The 22,300-nt window shown below is 38.2% G+C and overlaps 1 protein-coding gene across 3 annotated transcripts in view; it reads left to right on the top strand.

Moving 5' to 3' along the window:
- Nucleotides 1–4,759: 4,759 nt before the first annotated feature.
- DSP (desmoplakin) overlaps nucleotides 4,760–22,300 on the top strand; it is a 48,596-nt gene continuing 31,055 nt past the window's right edge. For all 3 annotated transcript variants that reach the window (XM_058178995.1, XM_058178994.1, XM_058178993.1), the window contains exons 1-4: nucleotides 4,760–5,459; nucleotides 16,689–16,791; nucleotides 19,650–19,798; nucleotides 21,010–21,181. In XM_058178995.1, coding sequence (XP_058034978.1) covers nucleotides 5,260–5,459; nucleotides 16,689–16,791; nucleotides 19,650–19,798; nucleotides 21,010–21,181 — 624 coding nt within the window. In that variant the 5' untranslated portion in view covers nucleotides 4,760–5,259. The remainder of the gene's footprint in view (nucleotides 5,460–16,688; nucleotides 16,792–19,649; nucleotides 19,799–21,009; nucleotides 21,182–22,300) is intronic.

The following is a 22,300-nucleotide window of genomic DNA, read 5'->3' as shown; positions in this document are numbered from 1 at the left end:
TTAATTTCTTAAAAGCCCTGGTCAGTTTTGGAGTATAGCTTTCAGCATATCCATGGATGGTTTTGTGCAGCCTTCTTCACAACTTCTCTTCATGAAGGCACAGTAGGCTTTGCTTTTTGGGTGGTTTAATACATTGTTTGCATGTAGGAATTGTTCCTAAATCTATCATCAATAACAGAGAAGACTTCAAGAAAACACCAAGAAAAGCAAAGAATTTAACTGCAATTAATTATGTTTCTTGTCTCACTGCTGAAAGGCTCTGTTGTGAGATAAGTAACATATCCCTTTGGGGAAAAGTGCCTGTTGCGTTGCTGTATTCCACCTGAAGCAAAATTGCTAAGCATTTCAAGTTTTTCAGCTGAGCTGTCAATCAGGTCTGGCAGGCTTTGAGCATGATTTGCCACACCCTCTGTGAGAAACATTTTTGGATGTTTCGTTGAAGCATGTTGAGACTTAATCCCTGCAAAATGGAATTGTTGTTGGTGGGAAACTGACAATGGTGGATGATTTGTGGTCAATCTTAGATAAGATATGGTTCCTGAGGAACCAACAGCCAACATACTGACTAGACTAAAAGTGCAGTGGACATAAGACACCTAATTTGTTTGGGATATCTGTGACTTAGTAATAAGGTTTGTTCCCCAGGTACAGCAAGCAGCATCTCCAGAGAGTTCTAGAGAACCTCTGTTCAAATCATGCTTCTGTAAGCCAGTGTGTAGCATACGGGCTAGTTCAAGTTCATAGGTTGCCTATGTTACCTCAGCTGAGCCTACCTCACAGGACTGTTGTGGAGAAAAATGGGGAGAGACTATGTGTACCACCCTGATCTCCTGAAGAAGAATATAACTCTAAGAAACAAACAAAAAATGTGTAGTTATATCTGTTAGAATTAAACAGTGGTTTGGCTATAAATAAAACAGCTTCCATTGTTTGGTACCCAATTCAAACGTTAAAATCCTAACTAGTTTTAGATCCTTAAGAGATTTTTTTTCAGATCAACTCGTTTGCCTATGCTTTGCGATAAAGTCCAGCGGTTTTAGGCACAGTAGTATAGCTCTTTCTCTATACACCTCTGAATTCCATGATGCCTCATAATTGAAACAACTCACGTCACCTCTAAATGTATAGTTGCATAACTGTTTAGAAGTTTTTTGGATAGCTGTGTATATCATAAGACTATATTTTATAATTTTATCATTTGAGTTTGTAGCTTGTAAAGAGCTATGAATTGTAAAAAAGTGCTGCTTGTAATTAGTATTGTTATTTTGTTAAATATAATTGCAATTTCAAGATTCATCATGCTAAAAATGAGCTGTTTTTATACTGTGAACTTTTATGAATAAAATATATTTAAACCCTCTTGTTCATCTTCTAACATTTAAAAATAAAAACAATCATATCAATTTAAATCCTATTTTCTGCAACAGGAGAGTTAAACACATGATGGAACCTTCCCTTAGATTAGAACTTCTTTAGAATAGCAATAGCATTTAGACTTCTATACTGCTTTACAGCCCTCTAAGCGGTTTTCTAGAGCCAGCATATTGCTCCCAACAATTTGGGTCTTCATTTTACTGACCTCATAAGCATGGAAGGCTAAGTCAAACTTGACACAGTCAGAATCAAACTCCTGACAGTGAGTAGCAAGTTAGCCTGCAATACTGCATTCAAACCACTGCACCACCACAGCTCTTAGTCCTCGTTTACTGACCACTCATTCAGCAACTGTTCAAAGTTATGATAGCTGGAAAAAGAGAAGCTGTGATTCCTGAAGTTGTGACCAACACAGCATCCCTGTGTAGTCACATGATTGTGATTCAGGCACTTGGCAACCAGGATGCATCTATGATAACCACGTATGTTCTGCAGTCAGACGATCACTATTTGCAACCTTCTCTACCAGCTTTCATCAAGCAAAGTCAATAGGGAAGCTGGTGGGAACGCAAATTCCTGATCATGTGATGCCACACATAATAATCACAGATGATTTGCTTCACAACTGCAATCAGAACGGACATCATAAGCCAATAAAGCCATGTGATGATTCACTTTATGACTGTGTCAAGTAGCAAGAGAGTTCCTAATCCCACTTGCAATCGTGAGGACTAATATACTTAAAACTTGTGGAGCTTTAATAAAAACATTTAAAACAGTCTTGTCATAGGGAAGGTTATAGCGCCAACAGAAACAAGAAAAAGGGTAGAATTTCATACAGTCTATAACTTGCGTCCAAATGTCTGCAAAAGTTTGTGCAGAAGATTTACTTGTGCACCCCCTTTTCATTTCTAAGGGATAAGTATTATCCAATATATCCTACATTACAGGGAGCCCTCAACTTACAATAGTTCATTTAAAGACTGTTTGAAGTTACGACACTGAAAAAAGTGACTTATGACCATTGTTACAGCATCCCCATGGTTATGTGATTTACATTTGGATGCTTGACAACTAACTCACATTTATGGTGGCTGCAGCGCCTCAGAGTAATGTGATCCTCTATTGCGACCTTCTGACAAGCAAAGTCAATGGGGAAACCAGATTCATTTAACAACCGTGTCACCAATTTAAGAACTGCTGTGATTCACTTAACAAATATGGCGAGAAAAGTCATAAAATGGGGCAAAACTCAACAAATTTCTCACTGAACATAAATTTTGGGCTCAATTGTGCTGTAAGGTGAGGACTACATGTATCTATTATCCCTCTCCCAGTGAATACAGGAGTTAATGTGATGATTCTCAGAATTGTGTATGAAGATACACAGATATCAATGAAAAAGTCAGTCACAAAGAATTGCTCATTTCAAAATACTGCAAGTTTCTACTATAGTGCTTTGAAAAACTATGGGTAAATAGATCACATACATCACTAATGTAACTTATAACATCAACATTTGCATTACATCACTAGCATTTCTTACCTTGTCTCAGCTAACTTGTTTCAGTTGGATTTTCTTTGTTTGTTCTACATAGAAAAAAGCCTGTCAAAAAATAATGTAACTAGACAATTGCATGTAAGACCAGAGACTGTTCATAGCGGGCAGTTACTGATCTAATTAAAAGATTTACATTTTCGTTAATTTATCAAATTACTGGTAGTTTATAAACATTTGCTGTCTAGCAAAGCAAAAAATGGTCTTTAGAATTTTTCTATATTACTTGGAGTAGAGTGGTATAAAAATATCAGTTACAAATAAATTTAATTTACAAAATAAGATTTGTTCTGAGCTACTTTGAAATATAATCAGCTTGTATAAAATTTTAATATTGCAAAATTTCCATGTATTGAATTCTGCCTCTAATTAGACAATCACTAAGACCTCTTATTGCTCTAAGTCCATATTTCCTTCCAATCCTCTAATGTTATTTGCAAATTTCAAGAACAATTTAGATTATGGAAAAAACATGAGAAGTCACTCTTCCAATAGAACACTTTCCTGGTTTTTAAAGCACTTCAGGAGGGTTAATGCAACAGCAGTAATTCTTATATGGAAAAATAATTAGCTAAGTTAAAATCAAAAATCCCAACTAGTTTCACATGGCAATGTTTTACTGCTTCGTATGAACTGACAGGCTTCAACAAACAAACATTTATAGTTGTGCATATTGTTTATAAGAGAAGAAAGAACTGAGTAACAAATAAGCCTTCAAAGCAAAGTCAATGGGGAAACCAGAAGTGTCTTTGTTTAGTTAAGCACAAGCACTGTTGTAAATTGCAAGCGAATGACCCTGAGGCCATTTTCCTTTTATTGTGAAGCACAGACTCTTGAACACAGTATTTTATTCCTTCATTTATCTCACTTTCCCGTCCAGCGTATTCCTAGGAAATAGGGACGATATTACAATTTAAAAATAAACGCCTAAGCGTCCCTCAAGAAAATATTGATAGCAGCTACTTCCTAGATAAGGAATCCACATTCCTGTGCCTCAAATGGGATCTTTGTGATCGAGGCATGGTCGGAGAGTAAGTAGCAAGATAAAATTTCCTTTTATTGACCTCGAGATGCGGGCAGGAACACAGCGGACACGTGTTCGCGGGAAAGCTGCTGAGGCTGCAGCAGAGGAGGAAAAGAAGCTGTGTAGATGAGAGCCCCCCGTTTCCACTGCGGGGGATCTAACCAGCCGGTGGTTCATAATCCCGCTCCCTTCCTTGTGAAGCGGACAGGAATTTTCTCCACCATCTTCTGCTCGCCCCTACCCGTTCTCAGCTTTTGGTGAAACTTTCGCCTCGGGATAAAAATGCGCGCCAAAGGGCGACACACTCCGCCCGGAAGCCCAAGTTGTATTGCCAGACGCTCGGCAGAGCCATTATTCCCCACCCTCCCACCGGCAACTTCAACCCTCAGCGGGAAGAGCCCCCACTTTTAAGTAGGCTTTCTCCCGTGGGAGCCCACCGCTCCTCACTCGGCCCTCCCAAGCCAGACACCCTTGTTGTGTCGTCAAGGGCAGAAGGCCACCAGGGGGAAGTCGCAAACAAAAGCGAGGACGTAGCTGCGCGCGGGGCGTTGGCTTTCCACCTAAGCCTTTGGGTTGGGCAAGCCAGGTAAAGGCGCAGAGGCGGCGGCCCAGGAGTCTCTCTTTCTCTGCGGCAGCCTTTAGTTTTATGTGTCTGGCTCGACGGGAGGGGAGGGGAGAGGGGGCAGAGGGAAGAGGACCGGAATGAACTGGAGGGCGGTGGTTCCACGCCCAGGCTTGTTAGTTCAAAAAGATTCCCAAACTTTGCGGCTTTCGTCCTTCCTGTGCCTGTAGGGAGGAGACTGGCTGATCTCCTCCTCCTCCTTCGCCGCCACCACCACCAGTAACGCCGCCGCTTGGTTTTCTTCTCACCTGGACGCTGCTGCTTGAACGCCACTGGGACCTGCCTTCTCTTCTCTTTCTCCCCCGAACAGCTATTTTTAACTTACTTCTCCTTTGCCTTTAGCTTCCCACCCCCTCCCGCTTTTTGTATACCTGTCCCGGCTTCCTTTCTCTCCCACCCTGACCGCCCCTCTCCCCACAAACCCGCCTTTCAGACCAGCTGCCTCTCCTCCTGTATTCCTTAAAAGGGAACTAATTTGGGGTTTCGCGCTGCTCGCTCGTTTGCTTTTGCCAGAAGTGGGGAGAAAGGAAGAAAGAGAGAAAGGGGAAAAAAAGCAACTAGAATACAGCCCTTCTCCAGGACAGCTCTCTTCAGTTCCGTCGGTGCCGAGTTGATGCTTTCCTTGTGATCTGGCTCTTCTCTTTCTTCTCCGAGGCTTGAGTTAAACACAATCTTTTCAAGATGAGCATAAATGGATCCCATCCCAGGCTCAACACCTTGGGCAGGATGGTCCGAGCGGAGTCCGGCCCGGATATGCGCTACGACATGAACTCCCATATGATGATGGGAGGCGGCGGCGGCGGCGGGGGAAGCAGCCATACTCATAAAATGTATTACGTCCAGAAAAGCTATGTCGGGGACATCAACTCGGAAGGATATACGTAAGTGCAAAACAATAGCTCCCGTTTCTACCTCTCCTGGTGTGTACCTATGTCGAGATTTTTCTTCTTTCTCTTTGCAAATAAATAAAGAGTCGCCCTGTTAAGGAGGAACGGAACACGTCCCATCATGAAACTTGCCGTTGCTTCCTGGAATATAAATTATCGTGCTGATTAAGTTGTGTATCTTATGTGTAGAAAGAAGATCTAGTTGCAATTCATTGTATGCTCTGTATACGCACTCCTCTTACTCTGCGTTTGGATTTAGAGTATGGGGAAGATTATTTCCTGTCATAACTTTAAAAAAATGCTCAGGACAGAGTTCAGAGGTGTTCTGGTTGCAACTTTTGATAATATAATGGCTCTTAGCAGGCTGTAGTTTTGGGTTATGGCTATTGAATTGTAGGATAAAGGAGGGCTCAGATGGATGATTCACCCATCAGTACAGTATCTTGTGGAATTAAAACTAATAGTTTTAACTTTGTGGAGAGCATAAAGTTTTCTGATGAGTAATGTCCTTTTTGTTTGCATCCTTGTGATTACTATCCTTTTGATAATGGAATTGCTGCAGCCTTTATGTCAAACACCCAGACTCTTAAGTTTAAGGCCTGAAAATTGTTTCCTGCTTTCAAGAGAGAGTTATATAAAAGAATAGTTCCACTTCTGTTGATCCACTAAGAAGGATTTTTAAAAATTATTTGTATACTTGAGAAACAAAATGTGTAACACTGCTTCACATGCCTTATTTTTCCTGTTGTGGAGACAGCATGCTGGCTAGGAAGCTGCATGCAGTTATAAACCATGTATAATTGAAAAGCACAATACAGACTGTGTTGCAAACAAACATAAATATCCTAGTTAGCAGGAACAGTTATTGACCTTGGCTCTTCCTTGACTGTACACTTTGTACATATTACCCTCTCTAGATAGTTATTATATGATCACAAGGAGCGTTTACATGCGTATGAGAGGGCAAGCATGTGTGGCTTGCGTGTGCATGTTTAAGTAACATATATGTCAAGTATATGAGATTCTGTCTGATAGCCAACACCCAAACTTTCTAGAGAAAGATTATCATGAATAGTAGCCTATTTATCTGGTTTAAGAACTACTTATTTCACTTGCTTAGCAGGGCTTGTTTTCACTGGTGTGACACATTGGCAAAACTAGCAAATAATACTTAAGATTCAAAATTGATCGCCTTTTATAGAGGTGTGAATCTTGGCTTCTGCCTTTCCAAATTAGTAGTTGATTTTGTCATCAAGGTTTCTTTTCAGAACCACCATCTTTTTTGTTTGATGGGGCTTAGTAGAGTTTTTCTTTCTTTTTTTGAATAATAAAACTGGAAAGATTATTTTAGCTACTTCCATTTTGTATCCTGTCTATCTCATAGCATTGCTGTGGTTTATTACATGACGTAGTGCTCTAGCAGTGTTGATAAACTATTAAAGGAAGTTAAGAATGTTGATTCTTAATTCCAACTGTGTGAACCACTAAAACACAAATATGCAAAGTCCACTTTAAAAGAGACCTATTTATATTTCAAAATTAACTTTCCCTTTGTGGATGGCATACATTCAAAGGCAACTGATAAAACATGCTTGTTTTTAATCTCTTAACTGTGTTTAATGTTTGGGAAGTAATTCCTTTCTCAGCCATCCCTCCTTTTCTTTGTAAAATTTATTTCTAGTACTCAGTATTGTTTTTTTTCCCTCCATGGGACTGGGTGTGGACAATTTACTAACTATGTAGACTCTAGATTTATTGTTAATTTACCATATATTATCTTGCATTGAATACTTACCTTGGTATACATTGATAGTATGGTTATTGAGATATTCTCTTCTGATTATGTTTGAGCATATTGAGACCTTGTAGAAATCTTAGATTTGGTGTAAAGGTTAAGGCATCAGGCTAGAAACTGGGAGGGGGAGTAATTGTGATTTCTACTCCCATTTTAGGCACAAAGCCAGCTGAATGACCTTGGGCTAGTGACTAGTCATTCTCTTTCTGCTTTAGAAAGGAGACAATAGCAACTTCTGAAAAACTGCAGGAAGAGTCCTGGCAGTTGTCAGGAGTCAAAACTGACTTGAAGGCATACACAAACACACACAATTTACTCTAGTTAATCATCATTGGTAATAGCCCTATCATTGGTACAATAATATTTATGGCTGTGCTCTATATTTAATACTCTTCAGAATATTAACCCAGCCTTGTTTGGAAACTATTATGCAGAAACGTTCAGCAAAATCAATTCATTTTATAAACATTCATTTCCATGGATTCAGAATAAGTAGAAATTTAATAGCTTTAATATCCTTCCAGTTTCAGATACAGTGGAGACAAGTTTTTTCTCTGCTGAATTTCTGTCATTTAATTGTTAAAAACCAAAAGAGCTCTGCAGAAATTGTGTGAATTAAATTAAAATTAGATGCCAGAAGTTGAGAATGGAGGCATCTAGAAGGAGAAACCGGTTTTTTAAAATGCAATTTGAACAATTTTTTTTCATGCAAAAATGAACGGAATTGCTTAGGTGTATACAGTAATATAGCCTTATTTCAGACGTTAAGTTAGATTTTTTTTTTCTTTCTGGTTATTTTCTTAATTTTCCTAAATGCTTTTTTTGCCTGCAGAAATATCAGTATGTAGTTTTTGTTACTGTGTTCATCTTCTCTGGCTACCATACTTTGTTCAATTCTGAGGAATGTATCACTCTTCAACATTAGGCACTTACAAATAGTTGTAACATTTGAGAAAGTTTGCATATTGAAATATAGAAGTATTGGCACATATATTTCTGAATGCAAACTATTTGTTCATCAAAGTTTCAGCAGACTTGCCTGTGAGGTTAAGGTCTGGTTTTCTTAATTTTTTGTTTATTTTTGGTTGTTCATCTTCCAGCCTGTAACTTACTGAAATGACAGTGCCAGCCTCTCCCTCCCCCAAGGGTAAGCTGTCTGTTCTCAGCTTCTCAGTTGTGGGAATCTAGGAATAAGTTGGTTTCTGTGGCAGTTTCATTGATAAGGAATGGAGAATGCAAATGAAATGGCTAGTGATTAACTCCACACATTCGCCAGCCAATGCTCCTTTATCACTTTTTTTCTTTTTCCACTCATTGTAAAGCATTTTATCTCAGAGAAGCCACTATCTAGTTTGCTTTCTCCAGTATCAGACATGAGGGATGGTTGGTGTGCACGTTTCCCCTTTCCTCTCTCTTTTCCTATCATTTTCTTTTCCTTGTGCAGAACAGGGAGTACAAGCTTCCTTCCAGGCAACATTGGCACTCTCTCCTTACCTATATCAACCCTCAGAAAGCCAGTTGAATTTGCCAATAGAAACAATTTCCATTGATGGAATCAAGAGGAAGAGGATTGTTTCTCCTCAATTACTGTTTTTTGTGTTTGCCTACAAAAATCTCATATGGTCTATCAAGCCCTCTGGAACAGATTTTGAGAGCTCTCAAAGGAGGGGGCAGGGGAAATTTAGTATCACATAAGTAAAAAATTTTCAAGCAATATTGGATGTTGCTTTTTGAAATTTTTATACCTATATATGCAAAGCCATTTTCATATTGCTTATTAAGTGTGGGAGAAGTAGTGGTAAGATTTAATTTGGGATAAAATTTGGGCTGCATTTGTTTCAAAAACATAATTTCTAATTCCTTAATGTATCAATGTTTAAAATAAGGTAAGAATTATTATAAGACAAGGCTGTTTTTTAAATGTCTTTTATATACTTACGCATTTAAATCTATCAGTGAACTTACTTGCAGAGACAAGTAGAATACTTGTAGTCTGTATAGTCATACAAAGACTAGAATTACAACTTCTTCTTTTTTAAAAAAAAATCCTTGTTATTTCTTTTTTTCCTTATTTCCAAAAGCTTGTTCTTGGGGCAGGGCAGGGCAGGGCATTGCAGACTATGTGAACAAATGCAACCAGTATGTTAATGAAAATGACTGCTACACCATCACAATTCCAAGATGAGAATAAGGAGTGCCCCATAATACCATGACTAATGAAAAGATCACTTGATAAAAAACAGAGCATGCAACCTGATTGCCAAGATATAAAGAGCTAATAATTGTAGGTGGGTTTGTGCAGGTAGGGGAGTCTAAAAGCAATTAAAAAGTAAATAAAGAACTAGGTTATTTCAGCTTTTCATTAAAAACAGTAAAGCTACTTTACTCCTCTTTGAGAGAGTTAGGAGATAAGTGAGATATTGTACAGTTTGGTGTGCAGAATTGGCACATCTGAGCAAGTACAGATGTCATACCCCAATAGCTGTGCTGATCCTTCATAAATTGAGTTGTGCAAGTGGCACATTACAAAATGAATTAATCAAATGTGCTATAGCTGATTAGGTTGCTATGCAAAGAAGTCATGCCCAGATATTAGTCTGCTGAGCTTAGACCATGGTTAAGGGGTCAAAGGTTATCATAGCATAAATTCTCCCAAATTTCAAAAATGATACTGGTTCAGTATTATTTCGGTGCTAATCTTGGCTAATATTAGAAGGTTCTGAGTCTGATTGCATGTCATTCCGAGCCAGGTCATAGCTTAATTCTGAGTAATTAATTCCCCCTCCTTTTTTTTATCCCTACTGAGTGCTTCAGCTAGCAATTTCTGTTGGTATATTATCTGAATACAGAATGTACTTTACTTCCAGCTTCTATTAATTAGAAAATTAATCTATTTGTCTTTAGAAAAATAATTATGTTTCAGCAATTATCCTATCATTTTCATAAGCGTACGGTTATTAGACTTTGTTTTTTGCTTCAAAAAACTTAACACTTGCTTCCATGATTGCAAGTTCTTAATATGTAACGTTGACTGGGACTAGTGCTATTAGACTCTGTTTTGGCAATCTCAGGTATCTGGATAATGTCATCTTGCATTTGTAAAAGGAAGCAAGGTTCTAGTCCTCCTCGTTGCAAATTCAGAAATTCTATTTGTGATAATGGTATGGATGGCAATGCAGGAAACTTAATAAGAAATATATTGAGATAAATAATATATATAAAATATGAGAATAAGTACAGTATTGAATGACTCCAAAGTTGAGACTGATTTTATTTCATATTTGCATATGCAGGGTAACAAACTCTGAAATTTAAAAGAACAAACCAAGAATAAGCATAAGTAAACAGTTTATAAGCTATGAAAGGATGTTAAAGTCTTGCAGGAAATGGGGTGAAGAAGGTCTTTGCCTGGTACTAAAATAGTCAAGAGACTATGCTTTTAGACAGCTTTCTACAGCCAACCAGTGGCACTTCCCAAAATTAATGTTTTGCCTTCAGGCTTTTGAGTAAATTACAAGTTCACCTTTATCCATTTATCTTTCATGATGCCGCCTCTTATACTTTTGCTTAGTACTGTACTGTAGATAATGTGATTAGCTTGTAGTTGTAATGAGATGGCTTCTGTATGATATGCAAAATACGATGAAAATATTAAATAAATATTAAAACAGGTTAAAAGTTTTTGTACTAAAGTGATGGCAGATAAAGTGGTAGTAGATCTGCAACAGGTGTTACACCTGCACCATTTATCACTTGATGTCTATTTAATAAATGCAATATGTGATCTCAGGTACTTTCTCTAGATAAAATTGTTCTGATTGACTGAAAGGCTGAAGATTCATTGAAGAAGTTTTCTGGTTAAAAAAAAATATCCAACGTATATTAATCCAATGCTTTCCAGTTGTTTGGAACTAACCGAATTCCCGACTTCTGCCATTCATAAAGTGAATCTTTATTTTTAGTCCCAATAGGGCCGGGATGGCTCAGGCCGTTAAGAAGCCTGTTATTAGAACACAGAGCCTGCAATTACTGCAGGTTCAAGCCCGGCCCAAGGTTGACTCAGCCTTCCATCCTTTATAAGGTAGGTAAAATGAGGACCCAGATTGTTGGGGGGGCAATAAGTTGACTTTGTAAAAAATATACAAATAGAATGAGACTATTGCCTTATACACTGTAAGCCGCCCTGAGTCTTCGGAGAAGGGCGGGATATAAATGTAAACAAAAAATAAATAAATTACAATGTCGCTTAATAATACAAATGAATATGATGACTAACAGGCTGAATTAGATCTGGAAAGTAAATACTCTCTTAAAAATTGGAGAACTTTTCTATGATAGAGGGAAAGTTTATTTATTACAATCATCGACCTATTCATAAAACACATTGCATACCCAAAAAATATTAATTAGGTGAAGATATCGATCAAACTGCTACATATCTTGTGAATACATGACAAAATTTGGCTACACTTAATGCAGTGGAGTCATTTGTGTCTGAAAATAAGAAGTTGTAATAAAAGTATTCAGAATGACCAGGGAAGTTAGTTGAATATAAAGTTAAGGGCTCATAGTGTCAGTGTATACAGCGTATAGTGTAACACTATAATAAGACACATTTGATGTTTTCAATGGCTCCTTTACATTGGTATAGTCTTGATTTGAATGTGGTAGTCTTGATTTGGATAGCATAGTCTTGATTTGAATCCCCTGTAAAACCACTGACGAGAGTTCAATGAACATGCCAATGTTAACATTCACCTTAGTAAATTAATTTAGATATCTAGCATATGTGAAAATTGCATAGAAATATGTCTTTAGGGAGGAGCCTCAGGTCTGAGTGGCTATCAAGTTACCTTGAGGCACTCCCTGGTTGCTTTTACTGTACATTTACGCCCTAGCATATGTAATTGTATTAAAAGAAGAGTAGCAGTTTTTAATTTATTGCCTTGGCTCGAAAGAAGTGAATGCGGCTGTGCGGGTGATAGAGGGAGCCCCTCGTGGCTCCCGCATGACACCTATCCTACGCAGACTGCACTGGCTACCTGTGGCCTTCCGGGTGCGCTTCAAGGTTTTGGTAACCACCTTTAAAGCGCTCCATGGCATAGGGCCGGGTTACTTACGGGACCGCCTACTGCTACCGAATACCTCTCACCGACCCGTGCGCTCTCACAGAGAGGGACTCCTCAGGGTGCCGTCAGCGAGGCAATGTCGTCTGGCGATGCCCAGGGGAAGGGCCTTCTCTGTGGGGGCTCCCACCCTCTGGAACGAACTACCCCCAGGACTTCGTCAACTTCCGGACCTCCGGACCTTCCGCCGCGAGCTTAAAACACACTTATTTATTTGCGCAGGACTGAATTAGATTTTAAATTTATGGGTTTTAAATGGGTTTTATTTTTATATTGTTTTAAATATTCGGCTTTTAGAATAAGTTTTTTAATTGTTTTTACTCTGTATTTATGTGTTTTTATGTGCCTGTTAACCACCCTGAGTCCTTTGGGAGATAGGACGGTATACAAATACGATTAATAAATAAATAATAAATAAATATCAGAAAGGACCAGAGGAGTTAGATCTGCCAGGGAGAAGAAAAGTTTAAATCATTATGTGAAAATGTGTACTCAGGCATTGGAATTAATCTTACTGACCCCAACCTGGTGATATTGGACTATATTTGAAATACAACATGAGATTTAAAATGTTGCCTGAAAGAACTTAGTCTGAATCTCTCCCAAGGTGGCAGAAGAAATATATGGATCTAATTGGATGCCAAATAATAATTCTTTCTTAGTCTTGGCCTGAGTGTTTTTGAAATGAAGTAGGAATATACTTATAAAATAAAGTTTGCAGGATTATAGCAGACCTTTGGGCTTTTTGCATGCTGTGATCCATATATATATATACATCCTACATGTGACTGTGACAGGAAACACAATACTGTAACACTTCAATGAGTAAGTAACCATCATCAATTGGATGATGGTTCACTTTCCAAACATATGTTTTAGGGTGCTTAGCACACACTAGCATCTTGGATTATTATAGTGAATTTCTAGTGGCAGTATCGAGTGGCAGTATTCAGCCAGGATCTTCAATGCTCTTTTTAAGTTACTATAGGTTTGGGCAAACAGAACTATATCATCTGTATGAAAGAGAATTTTTCTGCCAGTTGCAGGGCACTTTCCTGCATTAAATGTTTTAATAACAAATTCTTCCATTAGGGAGATGCCTGAGCCTGTTTGAGAGCTCTGATCTTACCATGGAGATACTATATGGTTTGTCATTTGGAGCAACCTCGCCTACATTCAGCTAGTGCTGACTTGCAACTCTGGATGACTATATTGTGGAAAAGCAGCTCAAGCAAGTGTTCTTTGAGCACAACAAAATATAGATTTAAATAAAAGAGCTAGTGTCTTTTTGCCACTGTTACTGTACTAGATAACATTCTACTTTAACTTTTCTAAATAAAAATTTAGAATGGCATCCAAAATATATTTTTAAGCTTCTAGTGGACAATTCCAAAGGATGGCACTCTTGCAAACATGCTGTTCTATTTTATCTCCTTTGCTTTGTAAAGCCTAAGAAAAAGATTAATATTACTCCAGCATTTGCATATATAACAATTGTACAATATGGTAGAATGAATCTGAAGCTAGGATCCACAGTTGGGTGAATTTTGGGCACAGGCCTACAACTACAACTCTTGTTTGCAAATTTGACTGTCAAAGTCAAAGTCAGTTTACCTGGGAAATAGCGTACAGTAAAATCCTTTCCATGTTATTTTAATCTGTATGAATATATACATTCCTCTCAGAAACATTTTAAACTATGTTGTGCCCTTCAGAATCTCCTTCATGTCACAACTTTCTGGATGGTGCTTTGGTCTCCTAATACAGCTTTTCATAATTGGAGTCCCTTAAGCTCTCTGGATCTTAATTCTCAGAATTCCCTAGCTAGCATGGCTGGTGGCAAGGAATTCTAGGAAGAGAAATTGCTGGCTTATATATTACATTTTTACTTCCTGAATAGGCAAGGCTTTCATTTTTAGAAAAGAATGACTGACAGAAAGTTCCTCGTAAAATGATCTCCACCAAATGTCTGTTTCACTAACAAATGAAATCCAAAACAATCTATAGATCGTTAAAAATTCCACCATCAGTTTATTTTGTGAGCTTGCACCGGGTGTGTGTGTGTGTTCAGTGTTGGCAAATTTCTGATGCCTTTTTCTTTATAACCAAACATTATAATAGAGCCGTGATGGCGAACCTTATGGCACCCAGGTATGCCAGCCGTCACCCACTGTTTGTCCGGTTTCCGGCGCCCACATGTGCATCGGGCAGCTGGTTTTTGCATGCGCATACATGCCAGAAACCGGAAGACCAGGTGACCGGCCCACATGCGCATGCTGAAAACTGGATGCTCAGCTTCCTGGTGCGCACATGCGGTCTGGGAACTGCTCTTCTGGTTTCCGCCGCTCCCGCACAGGTGCGCTGGGGAACTGCTCTTCCGATTTCTGGTGCTCCCGTGCGTATGCACCAGGGAGATGCTCTTCTGGTTTCTGGCGCTCTTGTGTGTGTGTGCCGGGGAGTTGCTCTTCCGGTTTCTGGTGCTTCTGCACGTGCACGCTGGGGAACTGCTCTTCCGATTTCTGGCTCTCCTGTGCGTGTGCATCGTTTTAGCATTCGGTGCCAAAAAGATTCGCCAACACTGTAATAGAGCTTTAGTCTCTTATACAAAGTACTCTCACGAAAAGATCAATTATCAGAGTCTGGAAAGGCAGTCTGATTTTGGAGATTCCTTAAGACAAATTTCCAGATGAGATAATATTTTTTAAAAAGTTTAGGAGATTTTTGAGATTTGATCTGATTTTCCATCATATGACCTGAGGTTTATAATATACCTATTTTGTCCCTGACATTTAGGGCACATATGCACCCAAAGGAGAGTATCTGAGCACATGGCCAAACTAAAAATTCATTTGCAGTAATGGAACAAATGAAACTTTTGCTCCTGGTTCCACACCTTTCCCTTTTGTAACATGCTTTCAGGAAAAAACTGGGAGTAGGAAAATCGATAAACTGCAAACTATTCAGGAATCTGAAAGTATATATAAACTTGTCTCCCATCTGGGCCTTTTGTCAAATATGTACTTTGGATTGTGTGACCTTGAAGTTGAAATATCCTCCATTGACTAATTACATATTGTTTTATGGGTAGCTTTAATTGAGTTCATTGGGAATGAGTAACAAGAAAAAAGGAAAAACTATCATGGGTAACAAGGTATATGTATTTGAAATGAAAAGCAACAGCTCCAGCCAAAAGGTTCGCAAAAATGCAACTTTTGAGATAGTGTTGACTGCTGGAAATATTCTGGAAGGGATTTCCAAAATGAAGCTTTTAGGAAGAGGGGCAAAGAAAACTGTATTTTATACTAGGGATTTAGCTGTGCTATCACACCCTATATGTCAGTCCATCCCCCCACCCCACAAGCCAGTGGTGAAATGTAAAATTTGTTACTACCGGTTCTGTGGGCGTGGCTTGGTGGCGGTGGGTAATGTGGCTGGGTGGGCGTGGCCAACTTTTTTTTTTAAAGCATTTTTTCTACAACCTCTTTGGCCGAAGAAGTTGTAGAAAAAATGCTTTTAAAAGGCTCTAACGATCCCAGCTGAGTTGCCTGATCGTCAGAGGCTTTTGTTTTCTTTTAAAAGCATTTTTTCGGTGGAAGAAAAAATGCTTTTAAAAGGCTCTAACGATCCCAGCTGATCTGCATGATCATCAGAGGCTTTTTTTTTTTACTTTTGAAAGCATTTTTTCGGTGGAAGAAAAAATGCTTTTAAAAGTTAAAAAAAAACCTGATGATTGCGCAGCTCAGCTGGGCATGGTGGGGGGAGGGATTTTTGCTACCGGTTCTCCGAACCACCTGCCGCCATTTCTACTGGATCGGGTGATCAGGTCCGAACCGGGAGCATTTCACCTTTGCCCCAGGCTAATACTTAACACATTTTTCTTCAACCCAGCATTCTGTAGACTCTAATTCCTTGCAATTCTCTCGCTACATTAACTGGCCAAGTAGGAGTTAAAGTTCAACGCATCGTAAAGATGCCCATTCAATGGCGAAAGCTGTTTTAAGAACTTTCTCTTAAATTTTCTTATCATTTGTATAGATTTGATCTATTGAAAAAAAAATCCAATTCACAGCAGGTTAGCTGCTGCGGCATGTTCCCACAGTAGTTTCACAGAGTGCAGACTCAGCATTATAATACCACAAAAAGGAGTGACCCAAGTATCATCAAGATCTTTCTGAAGTCGAGCAGGTTACAACACTTTAATTTAAATAAGGTGTGTTCTGTTCTTTCGGAAAACACATTTATAATTAATGGTTGATTTCAGCAGTGTAATTGGTATTCTCTTTCTCACTCTTGCTCTTTCAGTCAAAATGGAACTGCTACAGTGTCCCGGCGTCAGAACACCATTCAGGACCTTCTGCAAGCTTGCTCGGATTGTCTCATGCGCGCTGAACTCATAGTGCAGCCTGTAAGTTGGGAGATGGTGTTGCTTCACTATTTTTAATAAGTGAACAATGGCACATATTGCAGAAAGTAAATCAACATGTTAATAAGGATGCATAAAATGATAGAACACTTGCTTTGTAGTGAAAGAGTTTAGGGTTCATTTTCACACAAAGAGGAGCCAGATCTTGCCCTGCTCATTTTGGGTTTTAAAAGGATCTGGAATAATACCCATTGGGAGGTACCTTGGAGTGTTACTGCCAGTCAAATAGGCCACAAATAGAGAAGTAGGTTGGGTTCATGGACCCTGTTTCCCCCAAAACAAGGTATCTCCTGATAATAAGCCCAATCGGGCTTTTGAGCGCATGGCAATAAAGCCAAGTGCTTATTTCAGGGTTTAAAAAAAAAAAAAAAGACAGGGTCTTATTTTCGGGGAAACACAGTATTGGTTATGTAGCATGCTTGTGCTCTATTATTGAATAAACCTGAGTTGTATAAGTTCATATAATGCACAAAGTGGTGAACAATGCTTGTACTTCATGCTTGCGAAACTAGTCACAAATTATTTTGCTATCGACTGCTTTCTATATTAAACATTAATTTTTTTTGATTCCTACATTAATTAATATTAAACATGCCAATCTGTCATGGCATATACATATATTTATCTTTTGATAGCTGCTCTTAAGAGGAGTAATTTTATTCAATACCTCTTAAGCTCTTAAGAAGAGTAATTTTATTCAAGAGATGTATCATCAATAAAAATTTTAGGTGTGGCTTTTTTTTTTGAAACTTCCTTCATTGTATACAGAATCCTTTTTTCATGTCTCATTTTCTTTCTTTTTGTCCCCTGAATTCAGTGTTCTGCCAATTAGCATTTCCAATGAATGGAGAGAGAGAAGGGTGGGTGGGAAGGGAGAGGTGGAGGGTGGGGAGAGAGAGAGTATATGAGAATAAAAACTTACGTAGGAAAGCTAAATATGACCCAGTTGTCTTCACAGTGGCAAAAACAATCTTGTACAGGTAGTCCCTGATTTACAACAGTTCATTTAGTGCAGGGGTCTCCAACCTTGGCAACTTTAAGACTTGTGGACTTCAACTCCCAGAGGTCCTCAGCCAGCTTTGCCAGTTTTGCTGGCTGAGGAACTCTGGGAGTTGAAGTTCACAAGTCTTAAAGTTGCCAAGGTTGGAGACCCCTGATTTAGTGACTGTTTAAAGTGACAACAGTAGCTTAAAAAAGTGACTTACAACCATTTTTCACACCTATGACCATTGCAGCAGCCCCATGGATATGTGATCAAAATTTGATCACTTAACAACTGCAGTGATTCACTTAGCAACTGTAGCAAGAAAAGTCATAAAATGGGGCATAACTCACTTAACAAATGTCTCACTTAGCAACAGAAATTTTGGGCTCAATTGTGATTGTAAGTTGAGGACTACCTGTATAAAGACATTATTTCCAGTCTCCTACTGTATTTACTAGTTTTCCTACAGTATTCGCTACATTTTGTCTTGAGTTTCTCATTTTCTCCATGCAAACCCAAGATCACTTTCCTAATCAGTCCCTGCTAGCTTTCAGCCTATCTATATATTTATGAAGTTAAGATTGGAGCAAAATCTGTTACTGTATTACAGGGGTGGCGACTGTACAACTTGTGGACTTCAACTCCCAGAATTCCTGAGCCAGCAAGTCCACAACTTAAGTTGTCATAGTTGCCCACTCCTGCTCTCTACATTGTTCTACCTTTAATTGGTTTCAGTATCTTCAAATAACAAGTGTAGCAACAAGAAATTGCAGAAAGAAATATTGAGAAGCTTGATCTAATTTCTTACACAAAATACTGATCATTTGCTAGGCATGATTTATAAATTACTAATAAAATATTGCTCCAAGTCTGAACTAGTTAATGATTACATAATTAAAGGGATATGGAACATGAATATAGTTACAGACATACAATGGTGGGGATTTCCATGGAAAAAGAATTGACTTCAAACTTTATACTTAGAATTGATTTTCTATTGTCAAGTTTTTCCATTGGCAAATCACTCTGGTCTTGATTGCTGAAATGAATAATTATTTTCCTTGAAAAATGTTGGACATGCATCATAGCTGGAACTGTTTTTTGGATGCGGTGGCAATGCTGCACAGTGTGCCATTATTGGAAACTGATTCACCCCGGAGTAGAACAAATTTTGAAGATTGCAATCCAATTCCAAGCCGAGATATTTTTATTAAATTTTACCAAATCAGTATATACCAAAACATACTGAAGCAGCATTATATATGTAATCAGCTGCAGAAATTTTATATGCCTTTTATTTTAAAAAGTCAGTTAATTCCTTCTTTGGAAGAATCGGAAATGAAACTGTGGAAGTATGTCTCATTGTCTAAAATAGCTTTGTTTTTGTTTTGTTTTTTTAAAAATATATATATCTGATGTGGAATTCATTTGGAATTGAACACTGTTCTTGCATTATAATTGCATGTATGGAATTGTGTTGCACTCAATATGTTGATTTTTTAAAAATATATGATAAAGAATTAGAAAGAAAAGAAAAAGAATAGGGAAACATATATGCAGCCTTACACTTGCTTGCACCGAATTATATTTTTCATTTTGGAAACATCCTATCCCCACCCCCCAGCACACACACACGTATCTGGAGCCTTTTGCTATCTCTTAGTTTCTGATCTTATGTGTATATTTTGGAAAGTATTTAATGCAAACTGTAGTAGCTGTAGTTGTCCAAATTCTGTTACCAAAGACATGTAAAGGATGTCATAGTAGTTTTTTATTTTTCAGTACTATTGATAAATTGATCTGTGTCTCTCTGTGTGTTAATAACGTGGTTTATGCTTTATTTTAATTGTTTTAGGAACTGAAGTATGGAGATGGTATCCAAATTAGCAGGAACCGAGAGCTAGAGGACTGCTTTGGTCAGGCAAATGAACACATGGACATCCTTGATGGGTTGATCAGAGAAATGAGACAAATGGGACAGCCATGTGATCTCTACCAGAAAAGGTATATTTGTACCTAAGTAGTACGACTAGGGTACTGAAGTAGTAATCTCTGTCACATTGTATAAACAAGTAGATGTGTATGGATGATTACATATGGACGATGGGAGTTATTCTAGGTGATGTACATCTAGAATCATGTGATGCAACCTTTATTTTGCTAGATCAGGGGTGTCAAACTCAAGTCCCGCGGACTGGATTTGGCCCACGGTGCCTCTGCTAGTGAAAACAGGCTCCCAATATCCATTTTCAGCTAGACCTCCTGCAAGCCTCTGCCAGTGAAAATGGAGCTCAGGAGGGCCACATGCTCAGTTTTCACTGGCAGAAGGTTGCAGGAGGCCATCCCAGCCAAAAACAGAGATTGGGAGCCCATTTTCACCAGCAGAGGCACCGTGGGCCTCCCCCGAGGTCAAACGCAACCCTGATGTGGCCCTCAATGAAATCAAGTTTGACACTCCTGTGCTAGATGAATAGTAAATAATTCAGATCTCATCTAATGTCAGCCTTCCTAGATAGAAAACACAGCTAGATAAATTAAATATACTTGATTGTAAGGCTGTATTAATAGAATGTTGCAAGTCTGAAGGATACAAATTTCCTCCATTATTTTTAACTGTTTGATCAATTAGGACACAGGTCCTTCTTAAGTTTCTTTCTCTGATCATTAAGTGCCTCTCTTGTCTGGTCATTCCCTAGGCAAGAACTCTATCCCTTACCCCCTAAGATCATTCACATTTGTATAAATATCAACACTTCAGTAAGACAGGATGCAATGAAGCTGGGCCTCAAATCCACTTCTAAGATTATACCTGTTTATTTTCACTTTGATAAAAGCTATCACCGATGGGTAACCCAAATGTAAAACCAACTAGAAATGTCAATAAATTAAAAAAAGGTGTAAACTAATCATCAGCAGAGGCAAACAAACTGTATTTGTTACGACAGCTCTTAAGCATTCATAAATGTCATTAGTACAGTTAAATTTTTATCTAGGAATCAACATGTTAATAAAGTTGGTAATTAGTGTATTTTTTTCAGTAGGCACCATAGAGAAGGCTCTGTTCCACCGAATATTCTTTATGAATTCTTCAATAATGAATTATTATTCTCTTACTTATTTCAAGCTTCTAGCTAAGATAGCTCAGAACCTGAAAGTTCACCCCTCCCTTCCAACCTTTGATATTCTTCTTCCTCATTGTTACTTTTTTCCTTTAGACTGCTTCAGCTTCAAGAGCAGATGCGTGCCCTCTACAAGGCCATCAGTGTACCTCGTGTCCGAAGGGCTAGTTCCAAAGGTGGTGGTTACAGCTCTCAGAGTGCTTCAGGTTGGGATGAATACACTAGGCGTGTCACCAGTGAATGTCTGAACTGGATGAGACAGCAGAAGGTAAACTTGAATGAATATAGAAGGACTGGGAGAGCCAGGGAGAGGAGTTAAAAGAGGCATCAGTTTAGAATCCTTATATAGACACAAGTGAGCTAAGTCAACTCCCCTTAAATGTTGTTGAACCTTATCTAACTTTAACCAGGTACTGACTGTTAGTTAAGACGATTCCTGTGCGTTGGAATAAATCAATAAATTTGTAAAGTTAACTGATTTATTTAGCAATAAATCAGTTAACTTGAACCTTCATGGTGCCTGATACTGAATATTAAAAAAGGGTTGTCGGAATGCCTTAATCAAAAAGCTTGCTTTTCACAGTGTGTGTATGAAAAGCAAATTAAAAATCATTATTCATTCCTTCACTGCGGCCAATTCTCTACAAGATTGGAAGTAGCTGAATATGGAATCTCTGGTCAAGTGCAAGCGGGGGATGAGGGAAGGATGTAGATATGCTAGCTAGATGGTGTAAAGAAAGAAAGTTGGTATGTCAAGAAACTGCAGAGACGCTGCAGAGAAGGAGGGGCTTTTGATAAGAGAAGAATTACAGAAACTCTTCTGGAATGATTACAACATAGTGGAAGAAGAAGAAAAAATTCAAAAATGCAGTCTCCCAAAGAAAAGGTGACTTAGCAATTTTCTAAAAGATGCTCATTGCTTAGAAACTGCCTTTTTGGTTCAAGGTAGAGATCTGCTAAAATAAAACATTAGATTTAAGTAAATATGATGTTTTTGATAATCTAAATAGTCTTTACAGGAGAGGTAGTAGTAAAACATTGATTTTCTTGTTGCTGCTTTGTTAAGATATAATTCTGATATAATTATAGTTTTCCTGAACTATAGTCATGTACATTAATATAATGGCTGGAGATAGGGAAATAAGTGTTCCCACACTAATCTGAAATCTCTTTAATGAAAGGATGCATTAATTCATCTTTATAAAACTCTACCATCTGTTCTTCTTACATTCTTATAAAGATACTCTTGATGAAGGAAAAAGAAAAACAGTTTCAACTTTGTGTGTATGAGAATTTTTATCTAAAATTTAAAAGAAGAAAACATTAAGTTGATACATAAGAAAAATCTTCGTTTCTTCACTTTAAAATTTTGAGAAAAAAATGGGGA

The sequence above is a fragment of the Ahaetulla prasina genome, chromosome 3 (assembly GCF_028640845.1).
Source record: "Ahaetulla prasina isolate Xishuangbanna chromosome 3, ASM2864084v1, whole genome shotgun sequence".
Taxonomy (NCBI): Eukaryota; Metazoa; Chordata; class Lepidosauria; order Squamata; family Colubridae; genus Ahaetulla; species Ahaetulla prasina.
This window is presented reverse-complemented; position numbering and strand designations above follow the sequence as displayed.